General features: G+C 38.8%; 2 protein-coding genes across 3 annotated transcripts in view; one reads left to right on the plus strand and one right to left on the minus strand.

Moving 5' to 3' along the window:
* LOC119498720 (SLAM family member 7-like) overlaps positions 1–8,524 on the plus strand; it is a 40,608-nt gene extending 32,084 nt beyond the window's left edge. For both annotated transcript variants that reach the window (XM_037787770.1, XM_037787771.1), the window contains exons 2-4: positions 4,426–4,737; positions 4,824–5,108; positions 7,886–8,524. In XM_037787770.1, the coding sequence (XP_037643698.1) occupies positions 4,426–4,737; positions 4,824–5,108; positions 7,886–8,016 (728 nt within the window). In that variant the 3' untranslated portion in view covers positions 8,017–8,524. The remainder of the gene's footprint in view (positions 1–4,425; positions 4,738–4,823; positions 5,109–7,885) is intronic.
* A 1,003-nt stretch (positions 8,525–9,527) lies between these two features.
* The window catches only part of LOC119498716 (SLAM family member 7-like), a 58,852-nt gene continuing 45,572 nt past the window's right edge, over positions 9,528–22,807 (minus strand). The window contains exon 8 of the mRNA XM_037787759.1: positions 9,528–9,857. Within this exon, the coding sequence (XP_037643687.1) occupies positions 9,846–9,857 (12 nt within the window). The 3' untranslated portion in view covers positions 9,528–9,845. The remainder of the gene's footprint in view (positions 9,858–22,807) is intronic.

Here is a 22,807-nt window from a genome sequence, read left to right on the forward strand (position 1 = left end):
TGAGTGACAGACAGGCAGACAGGGGTGGGGGAAGGACATAGCGGTGGAAAGTGTTGCATAAGAAGTGGGAAAGAAGATGGTGGAAGAGAGAAAAAGAAGCTTGTGACGTTCATAGCAGGAGTCATAAATGTGACTGCAGATATAAAATCTAAAACAGAAAGAATCCAGATTATAGTGTAAGCAGATGTCCATCATCTGGATTTGAAAGGTGTGAAATGGGAGGATGTAAGAGATGAGTTAAGTAGTCAGGCTAGTCAAGAATCACAATGTATTCCTCCAGTGGAATGCAAGAAGCTTGATTGCTAATGGTTAAGAGTTTAAACAGTTCATTTACAGCCAAAGTGAAAAACCAGATCTGTTGTGTATCCAGGAATCATGGTTAAAACCAAGCTTGGATTTCGTAATAAATGGATATGTGGCAATCAGACGAGACAGGAAGGATGGGGCAGGAGGAGGCTGTGTCACCTTTGTGAAGGAGGGCGTCCCCTATAGAAATGTTGATGGAGGGACTGATATGGAATGTGTAATTATTGAAATATTGGCAGAAGGGAGGAAACTGGTGATTATACATTTTTATAATCCATGTAGAAAGCTAGAACTCAGTAGACTGGAGGGCTTAGAGGGGATAGATAGAGCAAGTATTGTGTGGTGTGGAGATTTTAATGCACATAATACATGGGGGAGTGATAAAACAATGATTACTATGGACAGGTAGTGGAAGAGTTGATGGATGGAACTCATCTTGTCTGTATTAATGATGGCAGAGGCACAAGAGTTGATGTGAGTACTGGCAGAGAATCTGTTCTAGAGCCGACACTAGTGACCAATACCTTAGCACCATTGTGTGAATGGTATGTGGAGCAAAAAGAGTCCATTGACAGTGACCATTATCCAGTATATTGTAAAATAAGTATAGCAACAACACAGACCAGAGAGGGCAGAGGGGGGAAATGGATTTTTGAAAAAGCTAACTGTGAAAATTTCATGAGGGAATGTGATAAATATCTTCTAAAGATTAGTGACAACATGGATAGAAGTGAGTGATTGTAAAATTAGGCAGGGTATAAAAACAGCGGCTGAAAGCTCATATAGTATGCAATAAAAAAATTGGCAAACTATAGTTTGTCATAAAAATGTCATTAAAAAGTCATATTATAGTACATCATAATAATGTCATAAAAAGTCATAGTATAGTATGTCTTTTAAAAATTCATATTATGTCATAAAAAGTCATAAAAAGTCATTGCATAGCTTGTCATAAAAATGTCATAAAATTAATTGTATAGTAGATCATAATCTTTTTTTAAAAGAAGTCATACTATGTCATAAAAAAGTAAGAAATTGTATAGTATGTCGTAAAAATTTCATAAAATTCATTGTAGAGTATGTCATTAAATAAAGTTTAAAAATAAGTCATATTATGTCATAACATTTTTTTTAAAAGTCATAGTGTAAAATAAAAAGTCACAAAAACTTATAGTATAACATGTTGAAAAAAGTGAAAAAGTCATAGTCATAAAAAGTAATTGTATAGTATGTCATACAAAGTTTTTTTGTTTTTTTTAAAAGTCATACAATATCATAAAAAGTCATAAAAGTCATTGTATAGTACTTCAAAAAACAGATTTTTTTAAGGCATACTATGTCATAAAATAGTCATTAAAAGTCATTGTATAGTATGCCATAAAAAAAATCATAATATAGTATGTCATAATAAATGTCCTGGCCTGTATAAAGAACAGAAGACTGACTTTCTTTTTTTCAGTTTGTTGGTTGGTTTTCTGTTAATTTTATTCCTTTTAGCTGTTTCTTAGTGCTGAATGATTGAATTTGAATTTCAATGATTACTGTGTAAAGATGACTTTGCAGTTTCCTCTTTCTTAAGAAAGAGAAACATTTTACATTTTACCACAGCTATCTGAAAATGCAAGAGGTGACAAATATAGAGCTGTGAGAAAGGAAGTGGTGATCATTACAAGTGCAGTGAGCCACCAAGATGAGTTCAGGTTCTAAGTGAAGCAATACATGACTTAATGCATCAAATCCCGTACAAACTGCAGTATTTTATAAGATTGTATTGAGTGTATTGACACATTTTTTTATGTTTTTCCCTTCTTTTCTGTCCTCACGTTTCGTCCTTTTTACTTTCAAATGTAAACTTTTTGAAAGTCTGAAAATTATCCTTATGATAATTCTGGTGCAACATACAAAACTACTTCCTCTTAAGGGAATAAATAAAATGAAAAATTTAGTGCAACTATTTATTCAAATTTTTTCAAAATTTTAGTTGCAGGATTAGTTGAAACAGATTGTTATGACTGATGGTTGTTATTACAGCCCAGAACCAATAGAGGACTCCAGTGCCATACACATAGTAGGATTATCCAGAGTGAGGTGCATGGGGGTACAGCAGAGGCTGTTTACAACATGTTATAGTGTTGAAATGACCAACATTACAACATGTTTGGCATGTCTTAATGCTATTAAGTTGTTCTTACAATAAAGCCAGCTCGACTGAAGATTAAGCCTCTGTATCTGGTAATTGATATCTGAAGATATCACACAGATAATAATGCACTCGTGTATCAACTTTTTGTGGATTTTCACACTCAAAGCTTCCTTGACGAAGGATTAAACATTTCAATCTTTATCAACAGATCTCAAGCAGTAAAACAGAGCTTAGAGAGGAACTTCAAAAAGATAATTTCATTTGATTACATCATAAATAACGCGATGTGGAAAAAAAAAACCACAACCGGTACAAGGCTTTAACTCTGTAGTGTGCTTGTTAGAGAAAACAGAACACACACATTATTGCATTGTGTAGTCAGACAGGGCAAGAGACAGAGACTCGATAATGTCTATCTTTGTGGTACTGGGGCTGCTGGTCTGCATCATAGCGGCACAAGGTAAGAATACTATCTTCTAAAATATTATGAACAGATACAGCAATGATGCCTGATCAGGCTTCTTTACTGTGAATAATGAACCAAACATCATAAAGTTGCTTCATATTTTATTTTATGATTTGCAATATACATGTCAGGAGATTACTTAGTCTTCCTTTGTTTGTATAAATGCAAAATTGTATTTAGAAATGACATATCTAAGAAGAGGGAATGATTTCTATGACTTATACAGGAAGGAAATACAGAGTAAAGAACGACGGAGTATTAGGGCTACATTGAGGAAAAAAAAAATCGGAGATTTCGAGAATAACGTCATAATATTATGAGAAAAAAGTTGTAATATTATGGGAATGAAGTAATATTATAAAGTAAAAACATTTTTTACATGCCCCCTGTGTGAAAATGAGGAACTTGGAGCATCTTGTGAAGTTATACCTTTGTATAGGTTTCACAAATAACGAAATACTCTATCTTTTGGCACATCAGCACCACATTATCATCAGTATCAGGACCTTGAAAAGATTGTGCAAAAAACTGCGTTTATTCCGAAGAAAGAACCACACTACCTGGGGGAAACTGCCTCTTTTGTGGAGGACGAAAATTACTTTTTTCTCGTAAAGTTATAACATGATTTTTTTTCCCCTCAGTGTGGCCCTAATACTCCGTCGTAGTAAAGTGATCTCATTACAGTAAATATGTCCTGCTTCGTGGTGTAGATTTTAACAAACAGTGAACAGTTTAAGACTTAAAACAGTTTAAATGCATCATTGTAAGGTCAAAAAGTGTCATCACTGTAGGTCGGAAGGGGTTGCGTCAAGTTTGTTGATGTAGGGTAAAACTTTTCACTTCTTACTGCCAACAGGAATTCTGCTTCCTAATCTAAAACAAACAGCATGTTTCTCAGAAAAAAATTACAGCAAACAAAAAGCCATGTTTTCAATGCTGAGCATTATGCATAAAAAATCAAGAAAGAAGAAGCTTAAAGAAGAAGAAAATATTGACAGATTTATTATAAACAAATAAATTATACATAAATTATATTATAAATAAATAAATTAATATATACCAGTATACTGATCTATGGAAAGTTTATCCCCTTTCTTGTTTTATTGTGTCTTTTTTGTCCTGATATTTCAGTGTTTTTTTATATAGTTCCTGTGGCCTTCTTTTTGCTGGGTCCCTGGACATGGTTGCATTAGTTTCACCTCTATCCTGGGGCAAGCTGTGTCAAGAGTTATTAATAAGTTGTAGTTGTAGGAATTAGGAGAAGAATAGTAAAAGCATTTGTTGTATTAAGTCTGTTCACTTCAAGAAAAGTTTTGAACATACTGAGTGGGCCTGCAGGATAAACAACACAGCTTTGCCAACCCTTACTAAACTATGATAAGCTGAGGGTACTTCACTTCTTCAGTTTGCACTATGAAGGTCACAGGGTCATATATGAAGCCTGCATTAAATGATGATGACATATATTATGTGTGATTTTTATTGTATTATGTGTCTACTGTTTTTACAGGGCCCAGTGCTGTGACTCCTGTGTTTGTGCAGAAGGGAGGGGATGTGCTTCTGAATGTTGATGCTGATGTTCCTGAGGATTTTCTTTTTGTTGAGTGGAACTTCAATAAAACGATCGTTTTAGTAAGATTTCTACCTGGTGGTGAACAACCAACAGTCTCTCCTGGTTACACTGGAAGGGTTGAGTTTCCTGAGAAAAAATACTCTATGAAATTGAAGAATCTACAAGAGGCAGACAGGGGAGTTTATACTGCACGAGTGGCATTGGAAGAAGGAGACCGAACACTAGCTCAATACAACGTCATAGTTCAAGGTGAGTTTGTTAACATTTCAGACACTGATAGAAAGTTTTCTGCTGCCATGTTTCTAAAATTCTTCACAGAAACTTTCCCTCCTCAGATCCAGTGTCTCCAGTTAATCTGTCAGTGATCTCAGTAGACTCCAGAAGCTCAGAGTGTGACCTCACTGTGACCTGCAGAACACAGGACTCTCACATTAACAGCACTTTTAGATGTGACTACCAAACCTGCAGTCAGGAGGGAGGAGAGCAATCAGAGGTCACAACCTCTGGTGCTTCTCTCCACGTCTACCTGCTGAATGGCTCAATCATCTGTACCCATAGCAACCAGGTCAGCTGGACCGAGGACATTGAAATAATTGGACATCTTTGCCCCCTACCTGATGGTAAGACTGAAAGACAGAACAACTTCCTGAAAATAATGCACAGTTTGGAGTTAGATTAAGACTTATAAGCATTTATTTTATTTTTTTTTAAATTTCATATGTCCAAGTAAATAAATTAAGTTAAGATAAATAAATTGGGTTTGTTACAAATATGGTTAAAATCCATGTTTCCATTCTTATTTGTGTTTTCAGGGGTGCGTAGGCTGTAGGATTTTAGTACTTATCAAGGAAGAATTGATCTGGTGGCAGAAATTACCTCATTAATTGAGTTCAACCATAGTGGGTTTGGCATTTTAAAAGCCATTTAACCCTCTGAGACCTGTTTTTGTCTTTTATTTAAATATTGATTCATATTTGATCAGCGCTGCCTAGTTTGACCGTGTGATCAGAGTTTGCAGAGTGATTGACAGCTGCTCAGAGACGGCAAGGCTCCAGCTCGGCTCTGATTAGTTGTTTACCTCCGGTCTGTGAAATCTTGCATATGCTATTCGGAGCACCGGAGGACACCAGAGGACACATGATTTTTTTCAGATTACCTGTCTCATGCTCTACTGTTAGGATATAGTGACCTTTATATAAAAATATCAGATTTGTTCCATTTCCTCTGCAGTTTTAATGACAATATTAATTCAATAACTCATATAAATGTTTTACTGTATTTTAGCATAGAATCTACTATTTCTCTCCATTACTATAATATTAAGTACAGAACATTTACTGTAGGACGGCCCCTGAACATTACTGTTTCCTTCAAATTAGCACAAAAAAACTGTTAAATTGAAGAGTGAAATAATAAAACAATGAATCAACATGAAACTATAATGCTGTTTTACAATGCAAGATGAAGTCTGTAAAACCCAACTGCACTTTGCAATGCATGAATTTTGAAATGTAGGAATTACAGTACCTGAGTAAACGGTAACACAGAATGTTATCCGAACTGATTTGTTCCTGTTGTGCTGTCGCGTCACAGTCTGGATGTGTTTTGTTTAATGAAATCACCTGTTTTGTTGTGTTGCAGATCCAGTGTGTCCTCCTGCTGGTTTCTCTGTGTGCCTGCTGAAGATAGTCGTAAAAAATGAATGCCCACATCATCAATAGACAGTATAGAGCACCTTTAACACAATATATTCAATCTGAAGTGTCTTCATTCCAGTTGTAGTGCTACATTAGTTTAAGAAAGTGCTTTACCTATAATGTGTTACAGCGCATTGCCATGTACAATACACATAACTGTCATCTGTTTCTTTAACGCGAGTACTTCCGTCGTTTTACAACAGGAAATGTAAAAATATCATGAGAGTGTTGCTGTGGGGGTTTTTGTGAGCTCTATGAGAACTGGGTTAGCATCACTCATTGGAGTTTTTACAGAAATAAAAGCAAATGTCATGTCAGTCTTAGGAGTTTTATAAATGTGTAGAACTTACACATGTGTATTAAACACATTTAGAGGAAGTATTGAAAGTTCTACTCTGCCAGCGCCCCCTTATCACACTATCCTTACCGCCCCCTGTACTCGTCCAACCTTGTCATTGGAAAAAAAAACACTCATACACATGCATGCAAATTTCTCATCGCTATTTGCATGCACTACATATCTTCATCCACTTGTGTTAATAATTCAAAGAAGGTGAGAAAACTGAGAATTTAATGTCATGACTAACAAGCACAAAACTCTGAACATAACCTGCAGTATTAGGATCAATGGAAGATTACCAACTGGGCAATGCTGGCAACTCCCCAGGGCCCCCACAACTACAGGCTTACTGTGTATCTACTGCTTTGACTTCATTTAATTGAAGATTTGTTCAAGGATGTGTACCACGAAAGCACAACATGAGCTGACATTGATAAGGGCCATAAGGTGGTTTCCTACCTGATCTTGAGGCCCTGTCATACTATAGTATGTCGAAAGAAAATCATAGTATAGTATGTCGAAAAAATTAAAAAATCATAGTATAGTATGTTGAAAAATAAAAAAAAGTCATAGTATAGTTACTATACTATGACTTTTTAATTTTTTATCAGTGAAGGCAGGCAGGCAGAGGAGCAGAGTACAGCAGAGACTCCGGCGCTGGAGACCAAAGCTACGGTCTCCCCCGCGTCAGAACTGATCTGAGGTCTGCTGTCCAGCAACCGTCTATGAGAGCCGGTTGTCAATCACTCACAAACTCAGACCAAACGGTCAAACTAGGCCACGCTGATCAAATATGAATCAATATTATGTTACCTTAATGCCTATTTCTCGCCTAAAATGTTTTCAGAATCATCTTGTAGTGCACGTTTAGATTACCTGTCTCATGCTCTACTGTCAGGATATAGTGGCTGTTTTATAAAAATTACATATTTATTCCATTTCCTCTGCAGTTTTAATGACAATATTAATTCAATAACTCATTTATATGTTTTACTGTATTTTAGCATATAATCTACTATTTGTCTCCATTACTGTATTATTAAGTACAGAACACATACTGTAGGACGGCCCCTGAACATGATTGTTTAAATTAGCACAAAAAAACAGTTAAATTGAAGAGTGAAATAATAAAACAATGAATCAACATGAAACTATAATGCTGTTTTACAATGCACAATGAAGTCTGTAAAACTCAACTGCACTTTGCAATGCATGTACTTTGAAATGTAGGAATTACAGTACCTGAGTAAACTACAAAGTACACAGAATGTTATCTGAACTGATTTGTTCCTGTTGTGCTGTCGCGTCACAGTCTGGATGTGTTTTGTGTAATGAAATCACCTGTTTTGTTGTGTTGCAGATCCAGTGTGTCCTCCTGCTGGTATCTCTGTGTGCCTGCTGAAGATAGTCGTGTTCTCTGTCGGTCTGATCATCATGGTGTCTGCTGTCATCACTGTTCACCTCATGGAGAAGCTCAAGAAGCACAAATAAACAAATAGTTCTCTACCAGCCAATCTTACATTTATGTTATCACACTCTTTAGTTAAAGGTACCCTGTTTTCTTTGTATTGCTCGAGCCCTCATGGTACACATCCCTGCCACTGATCTTATGCTATTCCACTGATCCACAGTTGGTGGCAGTAACGCACCAAGAAATGGAGTAATGCACCAACAAAGGTGAAGAGGTAGAAGACTGCAAGCCAGCAAACATGGATGTAAACCATTTAGGATTTAAAGTATTTGTAAAAATCAGCTTTGCAAATGTTTCATGAGGAAGGAAACTGATTCAACACGTTAATAAGGCTTCAAAGATACTAACAATGCATTCTGACAAGTAAGGAAACAAGAAAACTGCACAGGACACCTTTAATACAAATGCAGATTATTCTTGATTATCTATTGATTGTACCCAATAATCACTGTTCTCACTTTGTAAATAAAATGCTTGTACAGAAATAACCACGTTAAAGATGTTTTTGGACGATGTTATCTTGAAAAACCAACAAAAAATAAAATCTGTATGATCAAGACCAACAAAATACAAGAAATATCTTTGATTAATACACTATATGTAACACTAAATGTGGTCCTATTTACATTATTATAAATGTTTATATGTTGGCTGCAATATGTTTCAATATTTGTTTAAGCATGTGTTAATCTCTGGGTGAAAGCAGTGGGCAAATCCAGATCTGAGAAGTGAAGCCATTGTGGAAGTACCTTAAACTTGTATTCTATCTAATAGCCAGCAGGGGGCGACTCCTCTGTTTGCAAAAAGAAGTCTGAATAAAAGTCTATGAGAAAATGAGCCTATTTCTCACTTGATTTATTACCTCAGTAAACATTGTAAACATGAGTTTATGGTCTCAATCGCTAGTTTCAAGTCTTCTTCAATGCAGCATGATGTTCATTTAGTAAATTATGGTCCCATTTAGAGTCAAATAGACCATAAAGCAGGGGATGCTTTAGGGCGGGGCTACCTTGTGATTGACAGGTCACTACCACTGCGTTGTCCTGTCTGGGAGTTGTCTGTGTTTCTGTCTTAGAACTTTAACCCTTTCACAGTGTGTTTTTAATTCACGAAAGTTAATTATAACCTTTTAGGTCGCCTGAAAATGTCTTGTTCAGAGTTTGGTTGTACTGAGCTCCACCCTCTCGTTTCACTTCTGGTTGCAAAAAAACAAGATGGTGACAGCCAAATACCAAGATGGCAACGGCCAAAATGTCGAACTCGAGGCTTCAAAACGGCAGTCCACAAACCAATGGCTGACTATACGTCCACTTGTATATACAGTATATGGGTGAAAGCAGTTTCTGGTACATGCACCATTATTGGACACTTACTAAAGCCAGATACTCATCTTATATGTTCGTGATTGTGTGAATTAGTGAAAGCCAAAAGATCATGTGTCACTGACTGAACTCTGGTATTGTGAGTTTTTCAGCAGGAATTGATCACTGCTATTATTCTAGGAAATACAGACTGAATGCATGACAAAATATGAATATAGAAAAATAAAACATTTAATGGCATTTTCAAGCTTGTTTCAGTACAATATAAGTATATATACTGTTGTGGTCCATATGCTCAGGAAAGCTACAATCTTTGCTTGGCAACATTTTCAGCTCTCTAAATTGGATTTTCAGTCGAGAATTCCTTTGATATCTTTGTAAACAAACTACATGTAAAAATCTCTTTTAAAAAAGAAAAATTACAGGAGGACAGATTATTTGTCTCGTGCACTATTTACAGGATATAGTGACAGTTTTATAAAAAATAACTTTTTCATCATATTTGTTCAAAATGACCAACTTTAGCTTTAATTGTTTAACTCTGGCACAGTCGTGTCTCTAGTCTTATTGGGCTCCGGGGGTCCCTTGTGAGGTCCTACCAAGCAGTAGGTGGAGGTTGAAGAAAGACCTGAAGCATCATCTGTTGGACTCTGATCCAGAGGTTGGGCTGTTGTTCCGAGCTGGAAAATATATCACATGCAATGTTTTTAGCAAAGGTTGTTTGCCATTTTTACTTTACACTTTATTATTAATTGTGCTATTTTTCTGTATTAACATGGGAAGTAATCTCACTATGATTAACAGCAGCTCATATAAATCCTTCAAATACTACAAACGTCTGTATCATGGACTACAAAAGTGTTAAGCCTGTTTTTTCATAACATTACAATGAATTTGTATCTAAAATGCATGAAATTGCTATAAAACGTAGTTTTAGGTGTTTTTCATCAAGAGCAGAGTAAGGTGTGTCTGAAGGATCCTTAGTTGAGTTCAAATGAATCTCTTGGACGAGAGAGCTCAACAGACTGCAGCTTAAACACAAGCACGTAAAGAAAGCATCTACGCCACTTTGACAACACAGAAAGTACGTTGCATTTAGAAAAAGACAGAAAATTCGAGTTTTTCTCATCTCTTGATTTGTTCCAAGGCTGAAATTGAGGTTTGCAAAACATTTAACACAAACGCAGACACCGAGTGCAGATTTCGCCTGAGAGTCTTCTGCTCACAATATTCACTGTGCAAGAAAATGCAGAAGTGCAAAACCTTTGGCTCAGTAGGAAGTCACGTCTAGCAACTGATGTGTGCAGAAAAACAGAAGCAAAGGGAGTAGCTGTCTGAAACACAGCTGTGATTGTGTAGATAGAGTATGTGCTTAAAAACATTTGGCCTAATGTGCATGACATTGTTGCAGTGTTGTCTTTTTAGACACCAGTATGGGATTTGATATTTGCATGAAGAGTTTTGAGAACACAACACCTTTTTGAACATGCATTTGCTGTTTTGCAAAGTGGAGCATCAAAATGATGGAATAACTATAATAAAACACAAGCAAACAACACATACGCAGCGTAGAGAAACCTGGGCAGCAGGTTTGGATAGATGGATCGTGGTGCATCGGGTTCATCGGGTCCAGAGCATTACATTTGAGCACAAGCAAGCAACACAACCAGCGATGTGCACATGTAGCAGGTAGGAGCGAGCGGTAGGACTTGGAACAGCAGATCGATGTAGAAGTTATTGTAGCGAGGAGTCACAGGTCATATACAGCAAATAGACCATTTTGTCATGAAAATGTATAGTGATTGGTGTGCATAGAGATAACCAATAGAAGCATGTGAGGCTCCAGTTTTTGATTGAGAAAACATAATAAACTTAATTTTCCTCAAATCCGGTTTCAATTGTTAAATTGCTCTAAATCTGTAATTCTGTTCCTCAGTGTGTCTGGCAAATTTTGGGAGAGTGATGTTAAAAATAAAATTTGACGCTTACCTGCAGTATTTCATATTCTGTATTTTCGATGCTCTCTCTGTTATCTGCAGGTCAGTTGTAAAAAAAAAAAATACATGTTGATTTGCTTTAATTTATTTTTCATTTTAGAGCTTTACCTTTTAACCACATTACATTTACATTACTTGAGCTGCAGCTACATTGAGTCCAGATTTATGGTGTGTCTAAGTGACTCCATCTTCAAACAGCAGCACTTTTTAAAGCCTCTATGTGTAGGATTTGATATGTTGTGATGTTGGTGACTCCTGGAGGTTGTATCAAAAAATGTGCTTTGGCAGACAGCAATGCATGCAGATACTCCTGGGACCTGACCTGGGGATGAATGGGCTAAAGCGTAAAGGCTGCACCAATTTTGAGGTTGGTTCCTTTTTCTACAATGAAAAATCCATTCTGGTAATATATCACATAAAAGAAATCTACATATAGGGGCTTTAAGTTACATAGACATCTGCCACAACTTGATTATGGTAAATAATGATCAGTTGTGGATTTCCATCCATACTACTATGTGAAGGGTATAAGACAGTATTCATTATATGAGTAATGTAATTGCATTACCGAATAAACAGGGGGATTTATGAGTATGGCAGAGGATGGACTTTAGAACACTGAATTCCTGTGTACAGTAAACAGATAAGATTTTGCAGATTTTACATGTAATTTTACATGTTATAATTCATACTTGGACTTACAGTTTCCTTTCTTTCGACGATAAAGATAAGCACACAGGCCTAACACACAAGCAATTAAGAGAAGGGGAATTAGGACGCAAACAGCAACAACATTGCTGTCACCTTGTTTAGAATCTGTAAAGAAAAACAAAAGCCAGATTAGAAAAGTATGTCTGGTTTAAGTCATGCAACATAATTGAAAATGTGCCACTGTAGCATCACATCTTCCCAGCCTGTGCTTTTAACAGACTGCAGTTTTAATTATTCAAATGTCTTGGTAACCTGCTCTGTGGTAAGAAATCATTTAATTTCTTTATTTAAAACTGTCAAAAAACAAAAAAAAGGTCAGTTTTTAAAAATATATTTTTAAAAACTGTCACAATTTGCGCCTGGGTTAGCTCAGTTGGTAGAGCGGGCGTCCATGTATCAAGGCTTGGTCCTGACCGCGGCGGCCCGGGTTCGAATCCACTCTCTTTCTCCCCCCTTTCAAGACTCTATCCACTGTCCTCAATAAAAAAAAAAAATGGAAAAATGCCCCCCAAAAAAAAAAAAAAAAACTTTAAAAACTGTCACAATTTAAATCTACCAACTTTTCAGAAGTCCCTGAATGAGCCAATTTAAATACCACCTTAGTTTTACAAAGTCATTTTCTAGTTTAGCTTTATAACCTACCAAATACTAACAATTCACTGAAATATACATTAAATAAAAAAATAAAAAAATAGAAAAGAAATCTATTTAAACTGATTTGAACTCAATTTTATATCCCTCCTCCACACACACAAGCGGTTTTATTTCCTGTACAAGAAAACGATGTTCACAGCAGTTTATAGTAAAAGAGGTCATCCTGAGACGAAGAAAAAAATAGCTGTGATTTTTTGAAAAGCCCCTGCTTTTCCTGTGGTGTTCCTCAAGGTCTTGGTGTCTTAATCTGGTATTTTGGAGGGATTATAGTTCATTTTTTATCAATTCTCGAGTGGTAAAAATGGTTAAATTTAGCACCAAATCTGGGTAACAAATGGTATCAACCCAAGAATTGCTGCAACAACTTATGATAAATAATAGAGCAGGGGAATGGAAATCATATACTTGGATCAATAATTAATAATTAATAAATTAATGTTCATTTCTGATTAATGACTAGAACAACTTGACACACAGTGCTGAGCAGCATCTCAAATTAATGTTCAGGTTCGCTACTTTCAGGTGATGTACACCACTTCTATGTGCTGACCTGCTATCTCCCCTAAAGACCCCCTAAAGACCCCCTAAAGACCCCCTAAAGACCCCCTGCACCCCCGTAAAAAAAGACAAAAAAAGGTCTCAGAGGGTTAAATGGCTTTTAAAATGCCAAACCCACAATGGTTGAACTCAATTAATGAGGTAATTTCTGCCTTCAGAGCAACTCCTCCTTGAGAAGTACTAAAATCCTACAGCGTACGCACCCCTGAAGACACAATGAAAAATGGAAACATGGATTTTAACCATATTTGTAACAAACACAATTTATTTATCTTATCTTAATTTATTTACTTGGACGTATGAAAGTTTTCTTTAAAAAGGAAATGCTTATAAGTCTTAATCTAACTCCAAACTGTGCATTATTTTCAGGAAGTTGTTCTGTCTTTCAGTCTTACCATCAGGTTGGAGGCAAACATGTTCACTTATTTTAATGTCCTCGGTCCTGCTGACCTGGTTGCTATGGTTACAGATGATTGAGCCATTCGACAGGTAGACTTGGAGAGAAGCACCAGAGGTTGTGACCTCTGATTGCTCTCCTCCCTCCTGACTGCAGGTTTGGTTGTCACATCTAAAAGTGCTGTTAATGTGAGAGTCCTGTGTTCTGCAGGTCACAGTGAGGTTACACTCTGAGCTTCTGGAGTCCACTGAGATCACTGTCAGTTCAACTGGAGACACTGGATCTGAGGAGGGAAAGTTTCTGTGAAGAATTTTAGAAACATGACAGCAGAAAATTTTTGTCTGAAATATTAACAAACCTACCTTGAACTGTGACGTTGTATTGAGCTAGTGTTTGATCTCCAGTTGATACCACTTTTGCAGTATAAACTCCACTGTCTGTCTCTTTTAGATACTTCAATTTCACAGAGTATTTTTTCTCAGGAAACTCAATCCTTCCAGCATAACCAGGAGAGACTAATGGTTCTCTACCAGATGGAAATCTTACTAAAACGATCGTTTTATTGAAGTTCCACTCAACCAAAACAAAATCCTCAGGAACATCAGCATCAACATTCAGAAGCACATCTCCTCCCTTCTGCACAAACACAGGAGTCACAGCACTGGGCCCTGTAAAAACAGTAGACACATAATATAATAAAAATCACACACAATATATGGTTATCTGGTCAAAACTTCCATCTCTACTATATTTCTTACACATTGGATCATCAGTTCAAGTACCTTCATCTTATCATGGTTTATCAGTGGTTGGAAAATGTTCTTAAAAATGCCTTACATCGGCTTTGTCTCGTGACACAGCTTGCCTCAGGATAGATGAGTTTAACAGGTGAAACTAAGCCCATTGACAGTAAGATGTTATTACAAAGTATTTCCAGTCAGTCTCTTCTAAAAGACAGAGGACTTTCTTTCACTTTGTTCCCCAGCTTGGAGGAGACAGACCGTGAGCGGATATTTCCACCGACTGATTACTGAGGTCGTTACGGAAGGAGTCAAGTTTATGTGTCTTGGAGAGACAGTGTACACCTTTTCAACATTTTGCCATAATGTATAATGTGTGTATTATAATTATCTACTGTAAAGGTTAAAACATGTATTATTCAAAGAAATCAAAGAAAATTTCAAAATGGGAACTAGAAAGGACTCAAAGAGTCCGTACCTTCGCCAAGGATATCCTCTAAATGTGTCACTTAAATAACACAAAAGTCTTTTGAATGTTTTCAATCTGTGTCTGGATCAATATCTTCATCCAAATATGGATAATAAAAATATCGTTGATTGGCTGATGGCAATGATACTTTTTTGAGGAAATTGCCTGCCTACTGTTTCAGTATATAGTGTTAGGGCGTTGTACAAGAACGAAGAATGCAAATTTTAGTAAAATGTACAGCTGTTTTCTTTTCTTATCCAGATTAACCAGAAGGAAGCAGACACCCCTATTGTTTTGTCACGCATGGGTAAGAGATGGGGTAACTGACATAACTGTATATCTCAAAAAGAGTTTTAGTTTTAGATTTTAAGCATCATTATTGAAATAATAGACAATGAGCACATCTCTGAGAATTGTGTATATTTCTCAATATTATCATCATTCAAAAGTTAGTTTCAATAAAACATAATGTTTCTTATTGGTGAAATAGTGCTACGGTACGACAACTTTGACTTTGAAAACAAACAATGTCAATCAACAACAGGAAATATAAACAAAATAAAGTTCTTACCTTGTGATTCACAAGAAAGCAGCAGAGAGACGGCAAAGACAATCACGACCCACAGCCTCATTCTGCAATGTGCTCCATGAGGAAGTGGATAGGCTATTTGAGAACTGGCTCAATAACAATTTATCAGGCAATGTCTCTGGACTATCCACTGTGAGTTTTGAGTTTTTGTTGTCACGAAAGTTACAAATAGTCCCATTTCCTCAAAATGAAAGTGAGGAGTGTGATGAACAGTAGGCTTATGTGTCTGAATGGTGTCTTGTGACTAGTTTTATATCCATAGCTCTCATATTTGACTATCAGGCTAATATCTCACACAACTTACGTCAGCTCCTCTGTCTACTGTAACCGCCTGTACAAAACATGAAACAAAATATGGCCTTTAATAACTCATAATCAGCTTTATTAAACCCCTTTTTTAGAGAGATGTGTCTCATTGGATCTCTCCACCTGATTAACATTCCGGAGCTTGATGTTAATCAAGAAAATGTTACAAATACATACAATTTCCAACACATTCATATCATCATACTCATCCTTGCTTCACATTTCCATCAGAACAGAATCATTATCAGTGACTTACAAGATTACTTTCACATTCTCAGCACTCACCTCTCATGGTCCGTCTCATGTCCTTGTTGCCTAGGCTGAAAAATAAAAGGGGCTTCCATAAAATGTTCGTTGTTAGTTTGACAATGTTAGTAACTCGAAAATCACATGGACTTACAGAAGGCTTCTACTTTACACAGAAAGGAGAGCTTCCTCGAGTATCCTACAGTAACATTTGTAACCCACAATTTTATTAGTATCAAAAATCATATCTTCCTAAGGTAAGGCAGCTAATCCTGCTAAGGTGCAAGTGTACATCATGTACTAACATAAAGTGCTAACATTTTGTCAATAACAGCGATACATAACTGAAAGAAAATGAATACCCACATCATCAATAGACAGTATAGAGCACCTTTAACACAATATATTCAATCTGAAGTGTCTACATTCCAGTTGTAGTGCTACATTAGTTTAAGAAAGTGCTTTACCTATACCTATTTTACAGCGCATTGCCATGTACAATACACATAACTGTCATCTGTGTCTTTACCGCAAGTAATTCTGTCGTTTTATAACAGGAAATGTAAAAATATCACGAGAGTGTTGCTGTGGGGGTTTTTGTGAGCTCTATGAGAACTGGCTTAGCATTACTCATTGGAGTTTTTACAGAAATAAAAGCAAATGTCATGTCAGTCATAGGAGTTTTATAAATGTGTATAACTTACACATGTGTATTAATCACATTTAGAGGAAGTATAGAACGTTTACTCTGCCAGCCCCCCTTATCACACTATCCTTACCGCCCCCTGTACTCGTCCAACCTTGTCATTGGAAAAAAAAAACACTCATACTGCAATTTGACATTTAGTAAGCGGATGAGCACCAAAACAAGACAACTGGGGTTTCCATCGTCTCCACTGCTTGTTTAGTTTTGTTTTATATCTTTGTATTTATGTTTTTTTCAATTTGAAAATGGGCTAAATAAGGGCTACCCAGAGTCAGAGATCATTGATGCTGTAGTCCGCGCCATCACACCAGGCCTGCAGTTACGGAGTTACCTTGAGGGGAAGGAAAAACTTACGCTGCCCGCCCTCCGCAGAATTCTCAGGTCTCATTACCAGGAGAGAGGTGCCACTGAGTTATATAAACAACTCACCTCTGAGGTCCAGAGCAGTAAAGAGACACCTCAAAATTTCCTGATAAGGGCAATGGACATGAGACAGAAAATTCTGTTTGCTTCTCAGGAAGATGAGTCAAACTTAAAATATGACCCAGCACTAGTCCAGAGTCTATTCATGCATACTGTCCTGACTGGCCTACAGAATGACAATATCAAAAGTGACCTGCTGCCTTACCTCCTGCAGACAAACACCTCAGATGAGCTGCTGCTGGAGAAACTGAACATCGCATGCACCAATGAAAAGGAGAGACAGGACAAAAAGAAACATGCTGCCCCATCACGAGCAACAAATGTGAATACAGTCCAGTCCAGTGAAGTTCCAGTGGAAAAGACAAGCACCACCCAGCAAAACACAGCCACTTCACTTCCTCCTGATCTGCTGTCCGAAATCAAAGAAATTCGCTCTGACATGGTGCTGTTGAAAGATCTGAGAGCTGAAGTCTCCCAAATCAGGGAAACCATCCAAAGGTCCACACCTGTGCCCCCACAGTATCCCCCACCAAGCAGAGAACCAGCTAATATGTCTGCCCCTTATCCAGTGTTTTCACCCCCACAACCCTCACCTTATAAAGCTGAGTCAAATGCCATGCCAGTGTACCACCAGCAGCCACCAGCAGCAGCGCAGGAGTTCCGACTAGCATTCAGCCCTGCGCAGATGAGGGAAACAGCTCCGTTCCAACAAAGGTTTGCTCCACAGCGAAATTACCAAGCACCACGCCCCCGTCCTAGGTGTTGTGCTTGTATTCAAGCAGGCGAAGAATACTGTCAGCATTGCTTTAGATGTGGAAGCAGTGAACATTTCAGGGCAGGTTGCAAGGCACAGAGGGTAGTGGAACCCACCAGGAGGAGCCCTTTAAACTAAGGGAGGTTGCTTCCATGGGACATGGAGCAACCAGCAACATGGATAAGTCCCAACGTTGTGCAAGTTGCGAAGAAGAAAAAGACAGTGAGGAGCTAAAATGTTGCTCAATTTGTAAAACCACACTGTACTGCTCAAAAGACTGTCAAGAAATCCACTGGCCTGCACACAAAAGACATTGTAAGCCATATACATGGTCAAGTATTAAGAAACAGGCAACACGGTCATCGGAGAAACCCAAGGGCAGGGAAAATAGTGCTCCAGAGAAAATACCTACTGTAAGGGAGTTAGTAGGGAAGAAGTGCCTCATCAGGTGTTTCCTGCACAAACTGAAAACTCAGGCACTTTGGGATACAGGTTCACAAGTTTGTGCTATAGATGAGGTATTTAAAGGGAGACACTTACCTGATGTGCCGCTAAGGGATGTAGCTGAACTTGTTGACCCTCTTGACCCGTTACAAATTGAAGCAGCCAACGGGACAGACATGCCATACAGTGGTTGGCTCGAAGTGTCCTTTAAACTTGCTGCTAATGATGATGAGTTGCTAATACCCATGCTAGTGCTAAAAGGCAGCCAACAACAATGTCCTATTATTGGCTTTAATGTCATTGAACGTCTTGTGCTGGACAGTCTGCAAAACCAGACAAAACATGGAGTCAAAGAGAAGCTTGTGAAGGCAGTAAAAATGGCTTTTCCTCATCTTAAGAAAAACAAAGCAAAGACCTTTATTAATGCTGTGAGTGTAGGACAGATTTGTGACCATAATGTAAGAACAGCAAATGAGAGGGTGAGTGTGCCTAAACGTAGCTCCGTTCAAATTGAGTGTCGAGTACAGGCCCCAGCTTTCAAAGAGGATAAGACTCTGATTTTCGAGCCTCATGAGAACCCACAGTGGCCTGAAGGATTAGAGTTTTTTGATACTCTTGTGTCAGTGAAGGCAGGCATGGCCCCAAAAATCATTGTCAGTGTGCAAAACCCTACGAGTCATGACATTACACTGTCAGGAAGGACTATTATTGGGACTGTACAATCAGTCAGCTCAGTATATCCTGCAAATATATTTAAAACAGACCACCTACCTACTGCGTCCATTCACCATGTCAAAGCCCAGAGCTCCAATGAAAGTGCCCCTGTCCACGAACAGTGGTATCCTCCTGTTGATTTGGCTCACCTTGATGAACACCAGAGACAAATAGTCAGTCAGATGTTAAGAGAAGAGTCAGAGTCATTCTCCAGCTCTGATGAAGACATAGGCTGTGTGAAAAACCTGCAAATGAACATTTCACTAAAAGATGCTGAGCCAGTGTCAACAAAATATCTCTCTGTTCCAAAACCCTTATACAAAGAGATGAAAGACTACTTACTGGACTTGATAGCACAAGGGTGGGTTGAAAAGTCTACCTCTTCCTACTCCTCTCCAGTCGTCTGTGTGAGAAAAAAGGATGGCACTCTCCGCTTATGTATCGACTACAGGGAGCTTAACAGGAAAACTCACCCAGATCGCCACCCCATCCCCAGAGTACAGGACATTATGGACAACCTGGGAGGGAACACCCTCTTCTCACTGCTGGACCAGGGCAAGGCATACCACCAGGGGTTCATGACCGAGGACAGTAAGCATCTAACAGCTTTTGTGACCCCCTGGGGCCTGTATGAGTGGGTCCCAATTCCGTTTGGGCTTATGAATGCACCTGCAGCATTCCAGCGCTGCATGGAAGAGTGCTTGGAGGGCTTAAGGGATGAAATATGTGTGCCATATCTTGATGATGTTCTTGTGTTTAGCAGAACATTTGAGGATCATGTCAGTGACGTCAGAAGGGTGCTGCAACGACTGAGAGGGCATGGGATAAAACTAAAGCCCAGAAAGTGTGACCTGTTTAAAGCGGAAGTACGGTACCTTGGATGAATTGTGTCTGCTGAGGGGAACCATGTGGACCCTGCCGATACTGCTGCTGTCAGGGCCCTGAAAAACAAACATCCAGGTACTGTTGGTGAGATAAGAGCAATCTTGGGACTATTAAGTTATTACCGGCAGTATATCAAAGATTTTTCACGTATTGCCAGGCCTTTGTATGACCTGTTTAAAGCACCTGTAGGAACCGAAACCCTGAACAACAAAGAGAGGAAGTGGCAAACAAACCAAAAGCAGAATGAAAAGCTTCGTGTGATTGCTTATGGCTCCCGAACTTTAACTACAGCGGAGAAAAATTACCATCTACACTCAGGCAAGTTGGAGTTCCTAGCCCTCAAGTGGGCGGTCACAGAAAAATTCTGTGATTACCTGTACTATGCACCATTCTTCACCGTCTACAGTGACAACAACCCACTTACCTATGTACTGTCCACTGCCAAACTGAATGCAACAGGGTGTCGATGGGTAGCAGAACTGGCAGATTTCCACTTCACAATCAAATACCATCCAGGTAAGGAAAACACTGACGCAGACAGTCTGTCCAGAATGCCTTTAGATATGGAAATATTCATGAAAGAGTGTTCAGAGGAAATATCACATGATGTGATTGGAGCAGCTACACAGGCAGTGGAAAGTCAGGATGAATCCAGTGCATCATGGTCCATGGGTGTCTCAGTACAATGTGCAGCAATAGCTACAGACACGCCCCTCATTCCACTAACAGCAGGACAAATCAAACATGACCAAAGGAATGACCCCACTGTCGGACCAGTGATTCAGTTCAAACTGGCAGAAAAACGACCATCAGGTCCAGAACTCAAACAACTCAGTTCACAGATCTTATGTCTCCTTAGAGAGTGGGATAAGTTGGAGATTTCTGAGGGTGGAGTGTTGTTCAGGAAAACTGCAAGCAGAAAACAGCTGGTGCTTCCAGAAGCACACAAAACTACAGTGTTAAAAGAACTTCACGATGAAATGGGTCATCAGGGTGTAGAAAGGACTACATCCCTGGTACGGGACCGGTTTTACTGGCCGTATATACAACGGGAGATCGAGGATTATGTCATGAGAAGATGTGTGTGCCTCAAGCACAAGAAGCCAAGCCATGGGACAAGAGCACCACTGACGAACATTGTAACCACTCAACCGTTTGAACTTGTTTCAGTTGATTTCTTGCACCTTGACAAGTGTAAGGGTGGTTATGAGTATATTCTTGTAATCATTGACCATTTTACACGTTTTGCCCAGGCTTACGCCACAACTTCCAAATCAGGCAAAACAGCTGCAGACAAGATCTTTAACGACTATGCACTGAAATTTGGCTTCCCAACAAGAATACACCATGACCAGGGTGGGGAATTTGAAAACCAACTGTTTGCTCAACTGAAAAAGTACTGTGGAGTTGCTGGGTCGAGAACCACTCCCTACCACCCCCAAGGGATCGGACAGGTAGAGCGGTTTAACCGAACACTGCTCCAGATGTTAAAGACCCTCAAAGAGAGACAAAAGACTAACTGGAAAGACTCACTAAACAAACTGATTTACGCGTACAATTGTACTCGCAGTGAAGTGACTGTTTTTTTCACCTTTTAACTTGTTGTATGGGCGCTCTCCACGGTTGCCAGTTGAGATGTTGTTCAACTTGACCTCAGAACAGAGAGACAGTAATCATCATAACTACATGGAAAAGTGGAAGCAGGGCATGGAAGAAGCATACGAGATCACAAGACAAAATGCTCACAAAGCTGCCATGAGAAGCAAGAGACACTATGACAGTAAGGTGAAAAGCTCAGTGCTACAGCCTGGTGATCGTGTTTTAATCAGGAACATGACACCTCGTGGTGGTACAGGAAAACTGAGAAACCACTGGGAGGATACTATCCACACAGTTGTGCGTCAAGTGAGTGAAGATATCCCTGTTTATGAACTCAGACCTGAGAAAGGAAAAGGGAGATCAAAGATTTTACATCGTAATCTTCTCCTCCCGTGTGACCACTTGCCACTGGAAACCCCAGTACAGCCACGCACAAAGAAAAAAAGTGTGGAGAGAAATGAGGAAGCGGAGCAGTCCGAGGGAGAGGAAGATGATGAGTATCGTCTTGTGACACTTGAGCAGCAATCCAAGACATGCTCACCTGAGACAGTGAATCCTGTGTGCACTAGTACACCTGTGGAGATTGAATGCATACACCCTGAGGAAGACATAGCACCTGAACCAGAGAAAGACCAAGAAACAACAAACCAAATGGAGCACTTATTGGCGAGAGAGGACAGTTATGTGGAGGACCTACCTGTGGAGGATACTGTTCCATTACATGTTCCAAGTGATCCCAGCAGTGAAGAGCTTCAGCGGCCTAGACGACAACACAGACGGCCCAAGGTCTTCACATATGATAGGCTTGGCTCACCTGCATGCTACAACCTGAGGACAACGCCTTGGCATACAAACTTTAAAGTGCCATGGACACTCACCGTGCCGCCATACCACTTCCAGCAGTGCTATTGATATGGAAGGTAGAAACATTGCACACCATTGGACTGAGTAAATGCACATACATTACACTCAAAGAAAGAAAAAAAGGGACTGTTCAACACATAATTCACATTCAAATGGACTGTTGAACATGAGGAACTTTTTGACAGTGGATACACTCAATATACACATTTACATGACACTGTTGCAGTCTATCATATCACACTCATGGACCTGTATTAAAGGAGAGTGTAGTTGACTTGGACATGCTGCACAAACAGAACTGTTAACAAGGCAGCAATGGACTGTGTCGAAACAATGCGTAATAAAGGAGGTCAAACAAATGACCAAAAGAAAAAAAATGGACACTGAACAACACTGGGTATTTACCCATGTCTGAAGGAATGTATGAAAAGAG

The sequence above is a fragment of the Sebastes umbrosus genome, chromosome 12, assembly GCF_015220745.1.
Source record: "Sebastes umbrosus isolate fSebUmb1 chromosome 12, fSebUmb1.pri, whole genome shotgun sequence".
In the NCBI taxonomy this organism is placed as follows: domain Eukaryota; kingdom Metazoa; phylum Chordata; class Actinopteri; order Perciformes; family Sebastidae; genus Sebastes; species Sebastes umbrosus.